Raw genomic sequence first — 20,168 nt, forward strand, 5'->3', positions numbered from 1 at the left:
GTTAGGCTAAAAAAATGCTGAATGCCTTTTCTCTGCAAAACATATTCTGGTGATCCTTGCTACCAAATGCTTATTACTTGGGGCCTCATTCCAAAATCAAGCATTTCCAAAGCTGCTATTTATTATAAAGATTTTATTGTCAATGGTAGCAGTCGAGAAAGGGGAAAGAGGAAATTGTTTGCTCCTCCTTGAAGGATCCAGAGCATTTTGAAAAAAAGTGTTTTTGCTTTGTAACTATGTAATCAGGCCAGAAAACATGTTCCAGAGGCTTCTCTATACACCCTCAGAATACAGTTGTCACCTTCTGTATTGCTTATGTTTCCCAACCCAATGACAAGTGAACACAGACCATATTTTCACATTGTTATTTTCAACTTCCATACAATAACTTATGTACACAGACAATGTTCAAGCCTTATTTATATAAATTGCCTTAGAAGACTTAAATAACAGAAAACCATTCCAATCCAAGAGTAGCTGACAGGCCTTGTAAAACTACCATTGACTTGATTCTTGTTCAACCTTTGCCACGGTTATTAACAATGATGAAGAAGCCTTAATAAGTTTTTACCTTCCCATTAGAATGATTTACTCCAGTAAGCAGAAAAGTAGGCACTCAACAGGACTGATGTATTAAGACAGGCATCTGGTTCATATTTGTTAACAGGTGTGAGCTTCTCAAAAAACTAGGGTCTAGATGCGACAACAGATTACTAATTTTAAACATAAACCTCTCACTCTTCATAACTCCATGCCCCCTTAAAATAACATCAGAAAACTCTTTTCCAGATAAAATAGTATCTTCATGCATGAAACAGAGGAACTGTGCTACCCACCTGTAGCCGAGACACATCAATTGTAAAGGCAGGTTAACTAAAGCCAGTCACTGGATTTGCAGCACAGCAAACCGTTGCTACTAATTTCAGAAAAATCAGAATATAGCTTATAAACAGCTCAGACATGGAAAGAAATAGTCAGGGAAAGACAACACTGTCCGCAAAAAAACTCACTGGCCACTAGATCTCTAGAAACAGGAGCTCAGATGATGACAGCATTTCAAAAGCAAGCACAAACCACAACCTCCTTGTCCCCTCTCCTGCACCTCACCAATCTGGCAAATCCCTCCAGCACAACAGCAAAGCAGCCTGTTCTACTGAGAGCTGTGCCAAACTAGGCAATGACAAATAAAATAGACATAAGGTACTGCTGTGATTCTGCTTGCTATCACCAACCCCATCGTTAAAATTCCTGAAGAATCCAACCCCAGCATTTCCTAACACTAACATTTTTCTTTAAGTATGAATGTTAAAAACAGAAGAACACTGATACATTTGGTGGCAAAGGCTGTGAGTGAGTGGTGTCAGGCTCCATTGATTTGCTAGCACTCCAGCTCTGAAAGCAGCATAACTGGCATCATGCCCTGTGACAGTAAACTCCCATGGAGAAATATAAAAGTAGAGAATAGAGAATTCACATACAAGAGATGTAGCCAACAACTTTAAAGAGAACTGAGCAGACTGGAAACTAATGACATTTCTTTTATTTCACTTACAGTATCAAGAAAAGAATCTTATCAAGGCAATTCTAAGTATAGTACAAGGCACAAATGTACCTCCTACCCTAGCTAGAGCATGCAGATTATGTTGGAGGTATTCCAAAAATAGACACAACAGTCATAAGCACAAGAGATTTCTTCTTTCATTAATGAAAAGAAACTATTGTGCAGCTCCTACTGTACTCAGGCTACAGAAGCCTGATTCCTAGCACTGTCAGTCAGGTCATTATGAAATATCAATGAAATCACATAGGCTTTGGCCCTGGATAACAAAGGCAATAGTCAGGGAATGCTTTAGAAATAAATAATCTTTGAAGAAGAGCCATGAGATTCTAGATGACAGAATAGATTCCTCCACACCACCCCCTCATGAGATCCAGGCTCTGACTTAGCATTAACTCTTTGCTTAACTACTTCAAGCACTGCCATACTAAAGCACATATTTGAAAATAGCCAAAATATCTGTACTATCACAGTGACGAGAAGTTGCATCACGGCTGCTTTTAACCCCTTCCAGAAGAGCAATGGCAAAAATGTGATGAGGCAGTCTTGCAGCCTGCTGCCTCTGTGGCCATCAAGACATCTAGACTGACATCTGGAACTGTCTAGAGAGGTGATTTCTGATTTCACAGGTGACATGGGCTACCTCAGCATTCCCATTATGCTTTAGTGGAGGACTGGAAAGCTAGAACATGGTTGTTCAAGAAAGCCCCTCAGACCATCTCCTGTGGATATGCCTGATAGAATATGTCTTACAGATAATTCTTTTGCTGCAACAAATGCAATAGATCTCAACAGAGTGGGAATAACCGTTCTCTGAAAAGAGAAACATACAAGCAGTAGCACGCAATGCAAATGTCGCTAGCTGATGCTGTTACCACTGCTTGCTTATGCACTAAGCAGTAGTGAAAGGCACCTGGACGACTTGACAACACCCATTAAGCATGCTCATGACATCATCTACTAGCAGCAAAACTGTTGTGACGCAGTGGAGGGGACAGCCCTATGCCAGGATAAATCTAGCTTGGGTACATCTCAAGTAGTCAACCCTAGTTCTAGCGGTCACATAGTCAAACCAGAATGGTGAACAAAAGTCTCTCCAGTGGCAGGATGAATCCTCAGGTAGCTAGCTTTCAAAAACACATACTATGCTAATACTTGGATCCTCTTATTGTAGTCAGATATAAATAACAGCAGCATTTACCAAGTGTACAAATACAGAACAAAGCCAATTTCTGCCACAGTAGAGTGCCTCTTACTACTTCATATTAAGAACGGTTCTTCTCTTTTTATGAAGACCCTGGTACACTTTACTTAAGCTTCTGCATCTGCATGTTGTTCTATCTGTTGCAACCAATAACTGTAAAATTTGAAACTATGCATCTGATCTCTCGCAGTCATTTATCTTGAAGACTAAGCATAAGAGATTTTATTCTAGAAAAGAATTAGAGAAACTAGAAAAAGCCGAACCATTCACCTCAAAAAGCAAAACTACAAACCCTTTGACCTACTCTAACCTACTTTATCAAGCCACCAAGGAGCCTCAGGCACATGAGCCACAGTATGGAGATGTGCTCAACAAAATGAAATATAACAATCTTTAAACAAATAAAATACCATAAAATGCAGCAAGGCACCCAAGGCTGAGAACACTCTCTGGAGACACTATATGTTGGAGTCAATTCAGCAGTCAAGAATTCACCTCTTGTTTTTTAAGTTACCAACCTAGCAGTCTCCTGGGAGATAAGCAAAAGTAAAACTGAAAGAGGGGTGAAGCTTAATTCAATTTTTCCTATAGTAAGAAACAGATTTCAAAGAAGCCACAAAAAGCCCATGACAGAGATATCCTTAGATATCCTAAGACTGATTTCTTTGCTTGGCCACTTCAAAATGCCTGCTCACATATCTGTTTTGGCACAAGTAAACAGTTTGGGTCAAGATGGGATTGTCGAGAGTTTTTTGCCCCACACAATTCCAGCACTCTCCCTCCTCTTCCTCTCTGTTTAATAAAACAAAAACATCACATTAAAGAGATTAAGGAAAAAAAAATAGTCCAAGCTAACCAATTCTGCTTTGGTAGCAGAAGGAAGCAAAGAAGCAGCACTCCTACAGTAAAAACAGAGGCTTTGAGAGGGCAGAAATACCCAAGAGATTATGGCTTCTACCTCTGAACTGGTGCCGGCTTACGCATTGTGCTACAAAGCAAAGTCAAACACATTAGTTTAAAGGCCAGTGGCCTGCAATGGAGCAGAACAAAGAAAAAGCCCACATTAGCCAAGCAACAGACTCTGCTGAAGGCAGAAACCACTTTCTCTCTTTTATTAGTTGCTGTCTGCCTGCACAGAGCCTCTTCTCCACCTCTGTGCAAAGTCTAAAGGTTAGCTTAAATAAGGTAGCTTGAGGTAAGCCATCTGACTGCATGTGTCATGAGATAGGCTGCTTACACAAACAGTTACTGGGTCTCAGCTGAGAGGCAAGAAAAAGCAGCTTCCTAAACTATCTCTGAATTGTAAGCCTTTCGATTACGATGGTTTTTATCTACATAGAGTAAATTAAAAGTTTCATCGTGGGCACAAATACTACTGTGTTTCATCAAGGTTTCCTGCCCATCAGCAGTTACCCACAGAGGTACCATAGTGGGGGTGCCCAGGTTCAAGTCCACAGCTGCGGTAACACAACTGTAAGTGTGGCACTGTCACTCTAATCTGGAGCCTTCCCAAAGAGCAAATTCTCAGTAGATTCAGCTGCCGCTTGGCTTCTGTCACCAGATTCTGAACATCTTACCCCCAGATATAATGCAAATAACCCAAACAGCTGGCATAAGAGGGAATCAAAGTATACCAGAACTAAACTGTGGCACTGGTACAATGCTGCTGATTATGTTACAAATACGAGAATTAAGATACCTCCAGCTAATACAAAGCCAACTTTAATACAGTCAAAGTCTGCTTTCCAAGCTTTATACCTATCTTGCAACACCAGAGACCCGTCAGTTAGCTTCAGGTGAGTTTTTATGCCTGCTGTGCTCAGACCAACTCAGAGCAAAAAATATTACTGCTCTTCTGAAAACTCAAGAGCAAAGGAAGGCAGGACAGTATCCTTTAAAAGAATAGAGAAACCAAGAAACCAACTAAGGCATGACTGTGCCATAAAGTTTTGGAGAATACAAAATTTCTCCTGCCTCACAGAGGGCTGGCTTTAAGTCCGGAAGAGTGTTTAATATGAACATATTAGAGAAATTTTGTATATTCCACAATTTGATAGACTTTGTTGTAGACCATCCTTTCTATTTTCCCCCTTACACTCCTCCATAAGAAGTTGCATGCTGTTAAGATTAAAGAGCTTTTACAGCTCTATACTGAAGCAAGCAACCATGACTATTTTCAAATCATGGATAAAAGGTCAAATTAGAAGAAAGGGAAGTTGATCTAAAAGGAAAAAAATCCACCTAGAAAATTAATTTGAGAAAAAATCATCCACTCAAGACTTCTTCAGGCAAAAAAACTCCACAGCAAGCAGTAAGTTACTAGAGGATAAGACAAATCTAGTCAGTAAAATACCTTGAGGCGCTTGCATCTTAGAACTCATACAACATGAATTCTCACATATGAAAAATTCTTAAATTACAATCTGGGGAAAAAATAACACACTTTTAGTTGAGGAATTCAAAAAAGAACCCTATTTATGCTTAAGGGAACAATATTTTACCTACATGCACAAGTTTACTAGACTGACCAATACGACAAGGAAGAGTGCTGATCAACATCTGCCACTGCAAAATGACAACACAAGACAAGAACACACTTTTGAGAAAGCTGTTACACACACAGAACAGACCTTTATGAAAAGCCCCATTGTTCAGGGTCTTGGGAACCTGCTGGCATGGTGGGGAGGAATTATGTTGATGAGTTAGCTGCAGGGTTACTAGTCTGGTAGATACAGCCACAAAGGTCAAGCTTAAAATGACTTGCAGTATTCACTGAATTCCATTCTTTAAGGCCCTGCCACAAACCAGCTGACAGCTATATAGCATAGCCTGTCTGATTCCTTTATGGCAATAAACTAACTGAACAACTGTGCCATTTTTGGTTACGTCATGCATTATCACACTTGCAAACATGAGCAGCACATAACACAAATAGGATACAGATTTCCTGAGAGAGTCTTTCAAAACGACCTATGCTGTTGGTGTGATGAAAACCACCTTAACAGGTCAAAATATGAGGGATAGCTACAGATAAGTAATCCAAATTTGATACATGTTGGATTACATTACCTGCAAAGAATAGGATATAATGAAAAGCAAGTCCACCGTCATTGCCCAGTGAAGGTAAAGGATCACACATCTAACATAAGAAACCAATGAAAATGTACAATATGGAATGGAGAGAAAAGCTGTTCATTTGGAAAAAAACAAACATTCTAGAATGGATGAGAGGGAAAATTTAGTCAGAGGCACAAAGGATTACTGACTTAGAAAAACAGTAGCATGAAATTGGTCAATCGCATTCTTCCATTTGCAAAGTACATTTAATTTTCTCAGACCCGTTTAGTTAGCTTTAGAAAACACAAGGGAAAGAAGGCTGTAGCAAAAAAAAAAAACCACACTACCCAACGATAACTGAACTGTTGACAGTTTTCATGGGTTTTAAAAAACAAAGCAATAATTCTGAACATGTCAAAGGCTACACCTAGAAGCTCTGACCTTCCTCTCCACCCCCCCTTAGCTAATTACCTCTGACAACTCAGTAAATTGGCTTAAAAGGTGGATATAACATTGCATGCCTGCCACTTAAAAAACATGAAGCAGCTGAATTCAAGTCCTTCCTTAAAGTTTTTCTTAACTTTTAGAGGTACCACTAACAGTACACAAGGAAGTAACAGACTTTTCACAAGCTCTGCCTATAGGCAAGCATGTATGTGTTGTAAGACAAGAGTAGTCTTAGACACGTCACTGCAATAGGAGAAATACATACATTACATCTAATAAACAAAAACTAAAGACCCTACTTTGGTTCTCCCATCACAAAGAGTTAGCATGTTTGACATTTCCATCTTTTTATTCACTAGCGTCCTTAAATTCATAAAACATCAAAATCTAGAAGCAAATTTAGCAGCCTAACACTTGGATTATAGAGCTTTTATTGATTCTGTCAATCTTTCACAATTTCTACAGCAAAGGGGATTATGATACTTCGTAAAAGACCTTTGAAGTGGCCAGTTTTAAAAGAAGGAAAAAAGAAAAGGGTTATTTCTAAAGAGAATTACTCTACAACACTGGTATTTGCTAGACTTGTCTGATTGAACACACTCACTCTCTCTGAAGGCAGAAAAAAAAAAATCTTGAACTTTAAAGAAAAACTAACAACTAAATCTATGCTTAGGTCTGTCCAAAGGGGAGCAGTTAAAGGACTCTGCAAAGATATGAGACAGCCTTTAGATCCAATAAAACAATTAAAATCAGTATCTTGTTTTAACCAGGTTACTCTACTCAAAATACCCATGAGTACAAAAAAAGAAAAAGACATTAACAATACTTAGTGCTGAGTGCATTCTGTACATTGTTCATTATGCTGTGCATTATTCTGTACTAAGAGGAAATGGAAAGAATTTCAGTGAACATCTGGAGCCTGTATGTTTCTGTACAGCACTGTACTTGCAAAACCTCAGGCTAGTTAATGAAAAATTATGCAACAGCACAGACTAGCAGAGGACAAAGCCATCTAATTAGGCTGTAAGCCCCTGCTTTAAAAAAAGGTATTAGCCCACTCCAGTCCCTTGTCTAAAAGGGCATCTTCACCACAACAAATTTTACCTTCATATGAAAAAAAATTAAAAATTCAACATTTAAGGGGAAAGCTTGAATATACTATTTAGGAGAATAAATCTACAAACTGTAGCATGCTGCGCAAAGGGATTGTGCTCCCTTTTTCCAAAAGGGCTGGCAAAAGAGTCCAGTTTATGACTGCATTCTATAAAAGGCATTACACTGGTTCATCATGGGGTGGGAGAGGGATCATAATAGATTTTACATGGATTAATTATACTCTTCAGAAAATTATGACAGCATCAAAGATGTAAGATACCACTATGCAAGATATGGGGCAAGGAAATCAAAAGAATCAAGTACTCTAACATTAAGTTCCTACGAAGTATTCTCCATTAAGTATACAAACACTCCAGAGCAGGTTTTGGAAGTTGTTCTTACACAGTAACACAACCTTTTTTTTTCCCATTACTATGAAGAGAAGCTTTAAAAAAAAACTGTTCTGAAGTTTTTTTCTTGTCTTATTGCCACAGATGCATTCCGTATGCTAGCACAGGTCTACAACAGCACTACCAATACAGCACTGCAATTAACAGCAGTTAGTGCTTTTGGATGAGCGGGGGAACTTCTTTACATCCAAGATTAAACCACTTAATAATGCATGAGTTGTAGTAGATGTTGGTCGCAATGGGAATCAAGAGAACATTAACTGTTAGAAAGAACAGCACAAGATCTTCTGAAATTTGGAAGTCGTCCCACTTGAAAGACAATTAAAACTGGCACTGGCCTAAGATCTCTTCTGGGGAAGCAACAATTATATCCACAAAGGACCTGTAGGGATGAGACACACCAGCCTGGTGCAGAACACCTAGTGTCCTCAGCTTTCTGCACAGCCACAGGGACAGAAGGAAGCTAAATGCAGGGAACCTCACAGCTCCTGCTTTCCCAGTTGCCAGCCGGAACATGTGGACTCCAAAAGCTCCTGACAGTGCACATTGATCAGGCTCCGTGTTCTCTGCTAAAATGGCTACCTGCACCAATCCTTGTCTTTCATTCTGCTGTCTCAAGTCTCTTCATTCCACCTTCACTGAACACTCTTCCCTCTTCCTGTCATCTTGTTTCATTTTTCCCTCTGCTTCTTCACCCTTCCACAGCTGCTTATCCTTTCATTTCTCCTGTCAGTAAAGTGAGGCTGCAGTAACAAACTATAATTAAAATTACTACCATTAGGGTCCCTTTCAACCTACATCCATGGCATCAGCACCCAACTTCAGGACTCCACATCCAGCAAGAAGGCACAGCACCAAAAACTGACCCTGATGAAGGTGCCTCAGCTGCAAAACATGTTATCGAAGCCAACTGTATGTACAGGAGGTACGTTTGGCTTACAAAGTTTATGCTCTTATTCTCCTGGTCTTGCATTCCCTTATTGGAGCCCAAGTTCTTTGAGGCAGAGATTTCTGGCTACCTATTTTGCAACATGCCTAGCGTAGTCAGGCCGCTTTACAACGGTCAAACAAATGCCATGAATGAGAACAATTCATACGGCAAGTGACAAACTTTGAAAATTTGCTTCTAGTTCCAGTTAGCTGGCATATTTTTCCCTTAAAAGGAAAAGGCAAGCGATAGACCACACGGTGCAGGAATCTGATATAATCTCCAGCCTGTCTGCAGGAGAAGTACAGATCATGGATTTTTGCTCAATTAAGTTTCACTTTCAGGACTTTAAAAAAATCTTGTCTCTACTCAAGAGAACCTTGAGTGAAGAGAACAAGGACTCTACAATCTGACAAGAAAAAAATACAGCATTCATTTCTTCCAATAATAGTAATTTCTCATAGTTTGAATGCAACAATCCACCCTTACCTCAACTTTGCTTCCTGGATCATGAGCTGCAGCAGCGAAGTAGACCACCTCCTGCACTTCATCCCTAGGCCGTGCAGAGTTCTTCCCAAACACCACCAGTCCATCTTTAGAACATGGGGGAAAGGCTACAAAACAGTAACTTGGGGGAGCTGCAGCCATCCTAGAAAGGAAAGGAAGAGTGAACAAACAAAACTAGTGTTTGCTGAATTCATAATTGCATGCATTAGAGAATCATTCAGTCTACCACTACTTGCTGTAGCTAAGAGACAATGCATTCCCTCTATCTGTCAGTTGATTGTCCAATGATAACAGAAGAACAGGTCAGATCAGAAGAAGCTTATCTGGATTTAATAAAACGAATTACAGTCATTTTCAGACATTTTTCAACCAAGCCTTGTGAAGGCATAAAGAAGAGGAAAAACGTCTAGATAACTGTACCTTAAGGAGTCTACTTAGTCCCCACAGAAAAAAGATATTCTGCACCGGAGCTGTTCGGAAACATATGACCTAGATGTATTCTGCTGACTCAGGCAAGTGCAGAGACACAGAATAATTTTTAAATAATTTACTCTCTCTGTTTAGTATTTTAAAAAAGGAGAGAGAAAACATGTTTGAGGGATTCCTGAGGGAAGACAATGGTGTAACTGGAAACAGAACAAAGATATAGCACAATTATAACAAAAACTGTCTTGTCAATTTATCTACTCAGATGAGCAAGAGACTGAAGCACTAATTGCACTTTATTTTCTCTGTGGTTTGAGTGCATTGCTGCTCTTGCCTAAAGTTAATTGATTGCAGTTTATTTGTTTATGCAGGCTAATGTGAATCTTCTTTAAAATGCTTGTAGGATAGCACAATTATTTTAAGAGTTTAAGTATTTGCAATGACAATATATTAATATGTAAACTGTTTCAGGACTATGACACTACTGTAGCTGGTCTTGTGTGCACTGCCATATCTGACTTTTTTTCCACCATTCAGGGAAACTTCTGACACATACGCCTAAAAAAGATAAAGGTGGGGTGTTTATTGCTTGTTAAAATATTATTTAAGACAGATGTCTGAGATTTCTTCATAGATCTTACCATTGCATTAGAAATTCCAGACCCAAAATGAACAAATATATTCCTCTCCTCCCTCCACAATATCTTCAACAAGTAAAAAATATCTGCACACATTTGGACTCCTTAGAAACAACCAACATAATCAAAAGTTTCCCCTAAAAAACCTGCTAATTTATTTGAAAGACAACGCTGAGAGTGGGGGTGTGTGCAAAGCTGGTTTTGATCATTAACTTGGACATCTCTCAAACGATTCAAATTTGACTTTTTTTTTTTTAAGTAGTACCATTTGAGCACACACTTCTGGTGGAATAGCAGGCTTCCAATATTAAACCAAAAAAAGAAAAAGGCTATAATCCATAAAGCGGTAACTGTTTGTGAAGAAAACACTTAAGAGCTTGCCTATAGACTATGAACAGGTCACACAGATGCTCAGCCTTGCAAAAAAAACCTGAAGACAAGACGTGTGTTAAAGGTGTCCTCTATCAACAGAATGTGGGATGATAAATTGTTTAAGGAACTCACATAACCTTTTAATTTAGATATTATATACAAGAATAATCCGCCAGTTGAGTTGAAAATGCACTGAGGAACAAACAAACCCCTTTTTACAAGCCCAGTTTTGAGCAGTGGGAAAGGACAAGCTAATACAAACTGGAATGACTTCAGTTGATAAAATACATCAAGCAGAAGACACCTACCTGCAGACTTCTATACTGTGCCACTAAGCCTCAGTACAGGTTCTAGGTGAGCATCTTGCTGACAGACATGAAGACAAAGCCCCACTTTAATTGCCACTCATCACTTGTGAGTCATCAGAGCATTTGTGATTAAACAGAAATGCAACATGTAAAGCGTTGCCAACCTTCATCACTAATGAAACCATTCAGTATTTTGCTATGAATAATTCCAAATATGTGGGTTTACATTTATTTTGCTGTGTTGGTGATGTCAACGTAATGGCTTTTCAGTACCCTAAGAGTTCACATCTACCTTCAGATAAGTCATCATTTAGTGCTCTAAATTTGTCTTTTGATGCCTTGCCAGATCAGTCAAAATCCTGAATAACTTCCAGGCTTACTGTGGATCTCATTATTCAAAAGAAATATTTTCTTTATTCTAAACACAAACTAAGGAGATTTATTTGAAATACTTAAGACAGCTGAAAGGCAGTAGACATCCAACAGCCTAGAAAGAAAGGCCAAAGCAATACACAGTACTAATTTTTATTACAAGTTCGTCAACTTACACACCAAACACATGGTGAGGTAGGCTTAAAAAGATGGGAAGGAATGCTTCAGCACTGTTACTGAACAAATTGGAAGGTATGCAAGGAAGACTTCTACATACCTACAGATTGAGTAGACAGGGAAAAGAACTAAAAACCTGTAGGTATGTAATGTTCTACAGACTCCTGTAGTCCTCCCTAGAGTAAGACAGGCTCAATTGTATTTGCAAGGTTTTTTATTTCCTGTAAATATACCAACAAATACTGAAACAAAACCAAATTGCCATTTTAGCAATGATTTTTAAGTATTGAGTAATCTACTCTACAGCTAGAGTTCACTTCAACACACAGTATGTTTCATACAGGGGGGTATAACAGTGAAACACTACAAGCTGAACGTTAACAAGCTCGTACTGAAAACACGATTGTCCTAAGAGTTGGCACTGGGATCTTAAATTATGTTTCCAGAGAAGGAAGCTAGCTACTACAGTTTAAATCTACTCATTTTTCCAGGTAGCAGTGTTTCCTAGAACCTCATTTGATTCATTTTAAATATGACAAATGGCAGTTTCTCAGGTACACCCACAACCTGTGTTTGTTCAGAACACTACTGAACTTCATCTTCCTCCATCATGTAATTAAAGCAGTCCGTTAGCAGCTACCTCTCTAAGCAGGACATTTCTACTTGCTACTTCATTTTCCCTTTTCTTTAGTTCAACTTTAGGTTGTCATTCCCACACATTTGCCACCTCTTTGTCCTGTCACAAGGTACCATCCTGACTCAATACCAAAGAAGCATCTTTCAGCTACAGGAGGAACAAAATATTCCTCTTTCACAGAATGTCTGATAAATCAGGCTAGTTTACAGAACTACCTACGGTTAATCTCTACTCTTTTTTCACCAAGTATTTGATCCTCTGATGAAAGGCAATCCTGAAAACCTTAGAAAACACTGGGTATGGCTGCAAATAGGTCTCAAAGAACACCTTGTTGCTCATTCACGCAGTTCTTTATGACAGAGCACGCTAGCATCCAGACTTGATTTTCTCAACAGATCATAACTCAGAGCTACATTTTGGTGTAGACAGAAGTAAGCTTACTCAGTATGTCAACAGACCCTAGATTTGATTGCAGACCATTACACTCGTGGATGGGCCACTGCAAGTAAAGAGAAAGAGGAACCATACAGTCTGTTATAGGCTACATCCAAACCCATTCTGCGTAAGAAATCACTACAAACAACGAGCTGTACATTATGCTATGTCACTACATAATCACTGTTGCAGTTTCACGTAGCTAACAGGCATCACACTTGGTCGGCCTAGAGTCAAGGTGGGCACAAAGGTTGGAGAACCAGTTCTGAGCAACAGCCACAAGGTAATGCTCTACTTGGTATCCTTTTATTTGACAAAAACATGCTACAGCTGGGGTGCAATACTGCACATGGTCGTATTTTTTTCAGTCTCCTGATCACTATGGCACTTAGCTTAGTTTGTGTTCTGACACTGTGAATAAGCTTTGTTTAACAAGTTCCTTTATTAAGATCTCCTCTCATTGTGTTAAAGCTCATTTAGAGACTGTCAAGCCAAATTAATTCTACAAACAAATCGCCATTACTGTCAGATGAGCTCATAAGTACTTTGATGCACCCACTGGGCAATGTCTGGCTCCAAACATCACAATGTGAAACAACAGGTACAACAATTATCAGGGATTTATAAACATGTCCAAACATCACTATACTCCTGAAATAGGGTGAACATGAAAGTGCCTTTGCCTAGCACTGCCTCAAAAAAACTAACCCATAAATCGTGATAGACATAAAATACTAATCTTCAGGTTGATAATATCAAGATCTGGAACATTTCACTCTTTTCCATTTCACACTATGAGGATCTTACAAATGCTAATGTGCATTAAGAAGGGTCGCAAATTCTAGTTAGAACAACTTGCCCTATTAGTGTCAAAATTTGTCCACAACCTAACTTTTAGAGTGGTCAACAAGGAATAAAAGTCTGTACATAAAGGTTGTGACATAATCTAATGAAAACATCGTTTAGATGTCATTTTCACTTATTAAAAAAGGAAGAGACAATGGAGGACAGATAGCAGTATCCCGTCCTCCCCACATGAACACATGACTGACAGAGACAGAAGCCCTGCTCCTAGGAGAACAGGGACAGGCATAAATTATTCAGTGTGTTTAGGAGCCTTCCTCCCGACCCAGGAAAACTGAAATAGCTATGTATCCACAACAAAGCACTCTGAGCTTAGCAAGTCAGAGGCCAAACTGTAGAAAGGTAAACTTTCATACTAACTTGCTCAAGACTTGTTTGGGGTTTTTTCTCAGAATAACACTGTGTACTGCTTCTCTGAAAGCTGCAATTTGGCACTGAAATAATCTTTTATGAAGGTCAAGAATTTGACTGCTACAATAAAATCACTTCTCAGAAAAATAACTTTATCCTCCCATATCAAATAGGTATCAGCTCTTTTCAAGCCAATTAATTTTCCTTGTTTGCCAAAATACCATGAAGACATTAAGCACGAAGTAATTACTAGTTTTACAGAGTTAAAAATTATGTGAAAACTGGCTTGCCAACAGCTTTCATAGTTGCTGTATTTACTAAAATAAAAAATACCAAAAATAAAAATTCGGTATTATGAACTATTAGGTTTTGAAGCTCTTCTAACAACTTATTGTTCAAGCAATTCCAAAGCGTTATTTCTAAAACAGTAAAACTGCTTTTCCCAACAGCAAGTTATTTTCTCTGTCTTTTCTTTCAATTGGAAAACAAAACAATAGGCTTATAATGAAAGTGCAGCACTCACTAGGAAACAGAGGGTAATAAAAAGGATCAGCATGAGAAAACAGGGTCAAAAAAAAGGTGTCTTGAAATTTAATTCATGCTTATTGAACTGAACCAATATTTGCTCTTCATACTTTTTTATTTGCTGCTAACTTAACACCCTGCTACTTTGCTCAAGAAAAGCTAAAGATGCCCCTAGAGTTACATATAAAACCCCTTTGGTTTTAATACAACTTAGGTTAGCTGGTGTTTCTGAAATGCTAATTGAGTTTTATTGTTAATCAAGATTTACACCAAATGAAAAAATTCTGAAGTAGCTATTCCTACACATAGAGCTACTCCTTTCCTGACAAGGCACCATTTAGGACATGTTAAGTGATGCACACGTACAGTTCTGCCCTTTCATACTCTATGAAATATTTTTTTTCTACACCAATATAGTCTGTTGCCCCAAAATCTAATACCACCTACGTACCATCATGTAGAGCAATACCAGACCAGTAACAGATATTACATGAGAAGTTAGCTACCGCCCTTGTAAAGCCCCTCTTCACAAGAAATCAAAACAACACTCAAGCAGATATTAAGGAAGAATTTTGGTGAGACAAAGCAGTCAGCACAACAGAACAGCATTCACCTCATGTTACTATGAGTAGAACTTACCTGTAAAATTTACTTTGTATTGATGTGATTTGACTCACAAGCTGCCTGACTTCAGCTTGATCAAGTCAAACCTTCACCTTGCAGCATAGCTGCTGCATTCATTACTTTGTGTAGCTGTGTTAGCAAGTCTTCCAGCATGGATGGAAGCACAAACAACACACTTCGCTTTCATTCAGCCTAGTGAGGTTGCATAGATACACCACTAACTCGTCTTTCAAACATTTTCTAAGTTTGTCTTCAAGAGTTTTGTTGGCATAACTGTCAAGCTTTATGAAGCATAGACATAACCAAAGTGTCATACAGGGTGAGGTCTAAAACTCTCCTAACTGCCAGTTTTTCAAGCACACCTGTGATGGTCCTCAGATAACCCATTGTTAATGCTGCGATAATCAACACCATGTTTTCAAGACAGTGCGAGTGTCCACAAAAACAAGGGTGGGAGGGTCAACACTGGGGTTTCATCTCAGACCTCCACAGCAGTTTGGTCAGAACATCAGCTTCACTGATCACACATCCTAATTTTTCCACCCTCACTTCTACAGTTTCTTCAAATTAAAGCTGGTCTGGAACAGGTGTTTTAGGTATGAGAAACACAGAGGCTGCTAAACTCCTGGCTGACAAACTCTGAATGCATGCTGGTGATGACAGCATTTTCTTTAACATTTATATCACAAAGAAGATTTGAGCTTTTAAAGTCCAGAGAGCATATTAAACCTTTCACAAAGACGTACAACTTGTTTCTGTGTATTACAGGATGACTTCTCTCACTGTATTTTTGGCTTTTATAAAACAGAAACCCAGCTGTGCTAATACTTATGAAATATTTCAGTCCTGTTTAAAGATTCCAAGAAATCTGTTTTCATGGCTACCAGAAACAGTAAGTGACCTAACCTGCAAGAAACATTTACAGTGAAAATCTGAGAGGCAGCATCCGAACAAGGGTCCTCAGATTTGGACCAAGTCTGTCTCATTAGGAAGGGAAGAATACAGCAAATAGGTCACACATTATTTATTCTAAACTCTTACATGTTTTTAATGGGGTAGCAGGAAAAAGGTCAGTTACAACTGTGAAAACTTTGTTCAGGGTTTAGTTGTTGGTTTCGAACCTCCATTTTAACTTTCAAATTGTTTCCTGTGCCTGAGACAAGCTTGTATTTCCATTTACAAATCAAGCCTAGTATCTTATGCACATAGAGACATGTGATCTCTGCATCCTGCAGAAAAGCAATGTTTCCAAAAACAGAAATGAAAAGCAAAATTCATTCAGCTGCAGGCACAGAACAAAGACAGCAAACTGACAGGCACAATAATAATATTGTTTCCATCTTAGGAAACATCGAAAGGTTATTTTTTTAAATGGCAGTTTGGACAGTTTTAATGCATGACTTATCAGGAGAGAGGAAGGTTGCATTTATTAAGCAAATAGAAAGCAAAGGCTGTTCCTGAATATAAAGCACAAAACTATGCCAGCTCTTGGTGTCCCTATAGTTTGGACATTTCATTACTAGACCTTAGTCAAACTGTTTCTTTCCTTACTACCAATGGATGATATCAATTTACCATCTGAAGGTACCACACTTCGATTGTCTCTGTCCCTCTAAGCTGTATCTGAGAAAGTATCCAAGAAGAGTTATCAGCAGCTAAAACTTAGCAAGCCATGCTCAAATTTTCCACTATCTCTCTTCATTTTTGCACATTAACTACACGCTGAAAAATTATTAAAAATTTGCTCAAAATAAGCAACATCTCAAACTTCTAGTCAGAGATTTGGGGTGGCCATTTTCTCTAGTAAGTGTACTTTAATTTTTGAATTACAAGAAGTAGCAATTCCCTATACAGGCATAAAATCAAGTTGCGCTTCAAAACACTCCTAAGCAGCACGCCCCCCTCAGTCATTTAACTGAACAAATGCATAATAGGCCTGGAAGGAAGTGAAAATATTTCTCTTGCTGCATGTGGGAAAATTTGGAATAATCCTGACAAGAGCTGCCAGATTTCTTAAGACTAACAAACTAGATACTAGCCATCAAATGAGCATGGCAAAACTCTTCAGCATGTAAAGCCCTAAGAAATGGTAAGACTTCAGCTGTTAAAAAGTTCACAGTCCCTTGACCAACCAGTCTAATACACCCTTGTCCAACCTTTCAAAGTAAACATCTTTCAAAAGAAGATAGGATCTTATTTTTTGCCTTGAGTAATGTGAATTATGTTAATGAACACATAGTTCTATTTAAAAGCAAATCAGGGTCAGTCATCCAGAAGACAATAGATTTCAGTCTCATTTCCATCACAGGCTGTGCATACAGGGAATACTCATTATTTATACAGACTTTTCACTGAGTGGATGTCAACCCACTTAATTAAGTCTCCAAGCAGTCACAGAACTCTATTCCTTTTGTAGCTGCTATTCCAGCCTGCAGTCTAAGGTCGGATTTGTACCACTCTCCGTCTCATAGAGAAGCACCTGTTTCCCTGCTTCTGCCACTGGGGCAGAGACCCTTGTTAGGAGCTGCTAGCATCTAAAGCATCTTTGTACAACACACAGCTTCATGACAAGAAGTCGCTAACTGCTGCATAACTGCTGCAGTGAAAGCCCATGCACCTTTCACTGGTTGTCAAGAGCTAGCACAATCTAGCTTTGCGGTTCCGTTAGGTGTTCATCACTGCACAGGAGACTGTCCACCTCCACACACAGCTGGCTAACGCACACTGACTGCTGGTCATTCCAAATTAGCAACGAGGGTTGAAATAAAAAGCATCAAAGTACCTTGTTGGAAGTCTCCCTTTAGTTTAAAATGCAACCTATATAATACAACTAGCAACAGTTCTCAAATGTTAGCATGTAATGCAACACACCGTGGAAGAAAGTAGCCATCTGGTTACCTTACATAGAGGCAGGTGTAGTAGCAATTCCGTGCAATTTCTCATTCTGCTGAATTTACAGGAAGAGAAGGCCAATACACTACAGGGACAATGTCCAGCTTCACAACTCTTCAAGTCCATAATAAATAATGACATTTTTAGTAGAAGCTTCTAGCATAAACCAGCACTTTTCCACATGCAAGCTGTATAAAACATCCATGGTTGATGACTTTTGAAGGGAAGGACAGAGCGCCAAATTCAGTACCCTTTATCAAAAATACCAAACTCAGCAAGAGTAAACAAATGGAGCTTAAGCCATGCCCTACTTTACCAGGGAAAAAAAAAAAATTACAAACATCTTCCAAAAAAAGGAAGCTAGCATAAAAATCTCAAACTCTAAACATCAGAAATACTCTTCTGGGGAGGACAAAACCTATTCACATCAATAAAGAATTTCCATCCACCACATCTGCCTCAATATAACACCTGTCTTTTTAGACTGTCTATGTAAGCTCTGGGATCTAAACTGCTTGGAAAAGTTCACAACACTATGAATGGTTTAACTTCGGTCCCAATTCATCGCAAATCAGTGGAAGTCCTGTGTTTACAGAGATCAGCTTGCTAAATATATATGATTGAGGGTTTTGTATCTTTCTGTTTGGCTAACAGGTTTGGAGTGCATGTTATGAACAAACCAGTATGCTTAGAGGTGCTTTAAATCCCTAATTCTAAACTAGCTTTTAGACCAACAGTTGAAATGGTAATAGTATATAACCAAATGAGTCAGTCACTCCACTTCCCACAAGTTCACATATTAGCTTCTAAGCTACCGAGTAAATTTAGAATACACAGATAGTTTGCAACACAGAATTTACTGTGTGTACTGCAGCACAACCACTTCTCTGGGATTATTAAAGTTTCATATCTATGAATAGCTTTACTCAGCTCTAAGGACATTTTTCATAGGAACAGATTTATACATATGTGCACTCATAGGATCAGGGTCCTTAATAAAACTGTCTTGTCTTTGAGATGCTGGGTTTTTTCCCAATCTACTTATCAGTACTAGAGAAAAACGTCCTTTTTGATTTTTAAGGCAGGTTAATTATAGTATTATTATAGTAGCACAAATAGAGATGTCAGTTTTGTAGCCTCTTGCAGGAAGTATGTCTGCTCACCAGCCTGCTCAAGTGAACGAAACCATCGCATACCCTACCCAAGAGTAACAGTATGCTTAGAAATGCACATGAAGGCATCTAGATTTCAAGGTGACTATACGAAAAGGCACCTTCAAAAATTAAAAAAAAACAAGGAGGGACACAACCTGGTCATTAGGCAGCAGAAAGGAAAGCAGCAGCTAGTAGAGAGGGCAGCCAGCGAAGACAAGAGACCGGCGAGCCTTGCTTCGAGCTGCACAGCAAGGGGCAGCAAGGGACGACGTTTGCCGATGCCGGCCCCCAAACACCAAGTGCTCCCCCCGCACCACCGGGGCCCTGCCCCCGCCGGGCCCGCCGCCCCCCCGGGCCGGGGGAGGCCCGCGGGGCAGCCATGTTACGCCGTGCCCGCAGCCCCCGCCCAGGGCGGCGCGGTGCCTCTCGCCGCCGCGGCAGCAGGTGCGCGGAGGCGCCGAGGGACATCGCCGCCGGGGGACGACGCCCGCACCGACTCCAGGACACCGGCCCTGCACCATCCTTCCCCGCCCGGCGCTAACGGGGCGAGCCCCGCCGGGCAGGTCGCTGCCCGCAGACCCCGCACCCTCCCCCCTCACCGAGCAGTGAGGCCCCGGCCCGGCCGCCGAGAGGAGACAGGGGTCGGGGGGATGCCGCCCTGCGCCGCAGCATCCCCGGCACCGTTACCGTACCTCAGCGCGCCTCACGCTCCGCTCCGCTCAGCCCGGCGGCGGCGGCCCCTACCGGTGGGAGCAGGCGCGGCGCGCGGCCCCCTCCCCCCTGCGCGCGCAGCCGCCACCGAACCGCTCCGCGCCGCGAGTCCCGGCCGGTGCGGCGGCAGCGGAGGGCGCGGCGGTGCTGCGGTCCGTCCCCGCCAGGGTCAGCGCAGCTCGGCCGTCCCACCGCGCCCCCCTCCGGCGCCGCCTGCGCGGGTGTTGCCCCCCCCCCGGTCACCGCGGGCCTCGGGGACCGCCCGTTTCTGGCGTTTCACGGCGTAGCTGGCCGGCTGCCCGGGCGGTACCAAGCCTCCCCTCAGGGCCGCTCCCGAGCTTGCCCGGGGTCTCCCCGACGCCCCCGTGAGGGAGAGCGGCGGTCCCGGCTCCCGGCTTTGCCACCCTCAGGGCAAGAGGTGTGGCCGCCGGTGCCTCTCGTGGGTGGGTGCACCCTCAAACACCACACCGAGGTGA

At 40.7% G+C, this 20,168-nt stretch overlaps 1 protein-coding gene across 1 annotated transcript in view; it reads right to left on the minus strand.

Moving 5' to 3' along the window:
- Nucleotides 1-19,800, minus strand: part of SCRN1 (secernin 1) — a 40,472-nt gene extending 20,672 nt beyond the window's left edge. The window contains exons 1-2 of the mRNA XM_074900469.1: nt 19,674-19,800; nt 9,189-9,348 (exon numbers count right to left, since the gene is read on the minus strand). Coding sequence (XP_074756570.1) covers nt 9,189-9,347 — 159 coding nt within the window. The 5' untranslated portion in view covers nt 9,348; nt 19,674-19,800. The remainder of the gene's footprint in view (nt 1-9,188; nt 9,349-19,673) is intronic.
- Between the last annotated feature and the right edge of the window lie 368 nt (nt 19,801-20,168).

Source organism: Athene noctua, chromosome 2, assembly GCF_965140245.1.
Source record: "Athene noctua chromosome 2, bAthNoc1.hap1.1, whole genome shotgun sequence".
Lineage (NCBI taxonomy): Eukaryota > Metazoa > Chordata > Aves > Strigiformes > Strigidae > Athene > Athene noctua.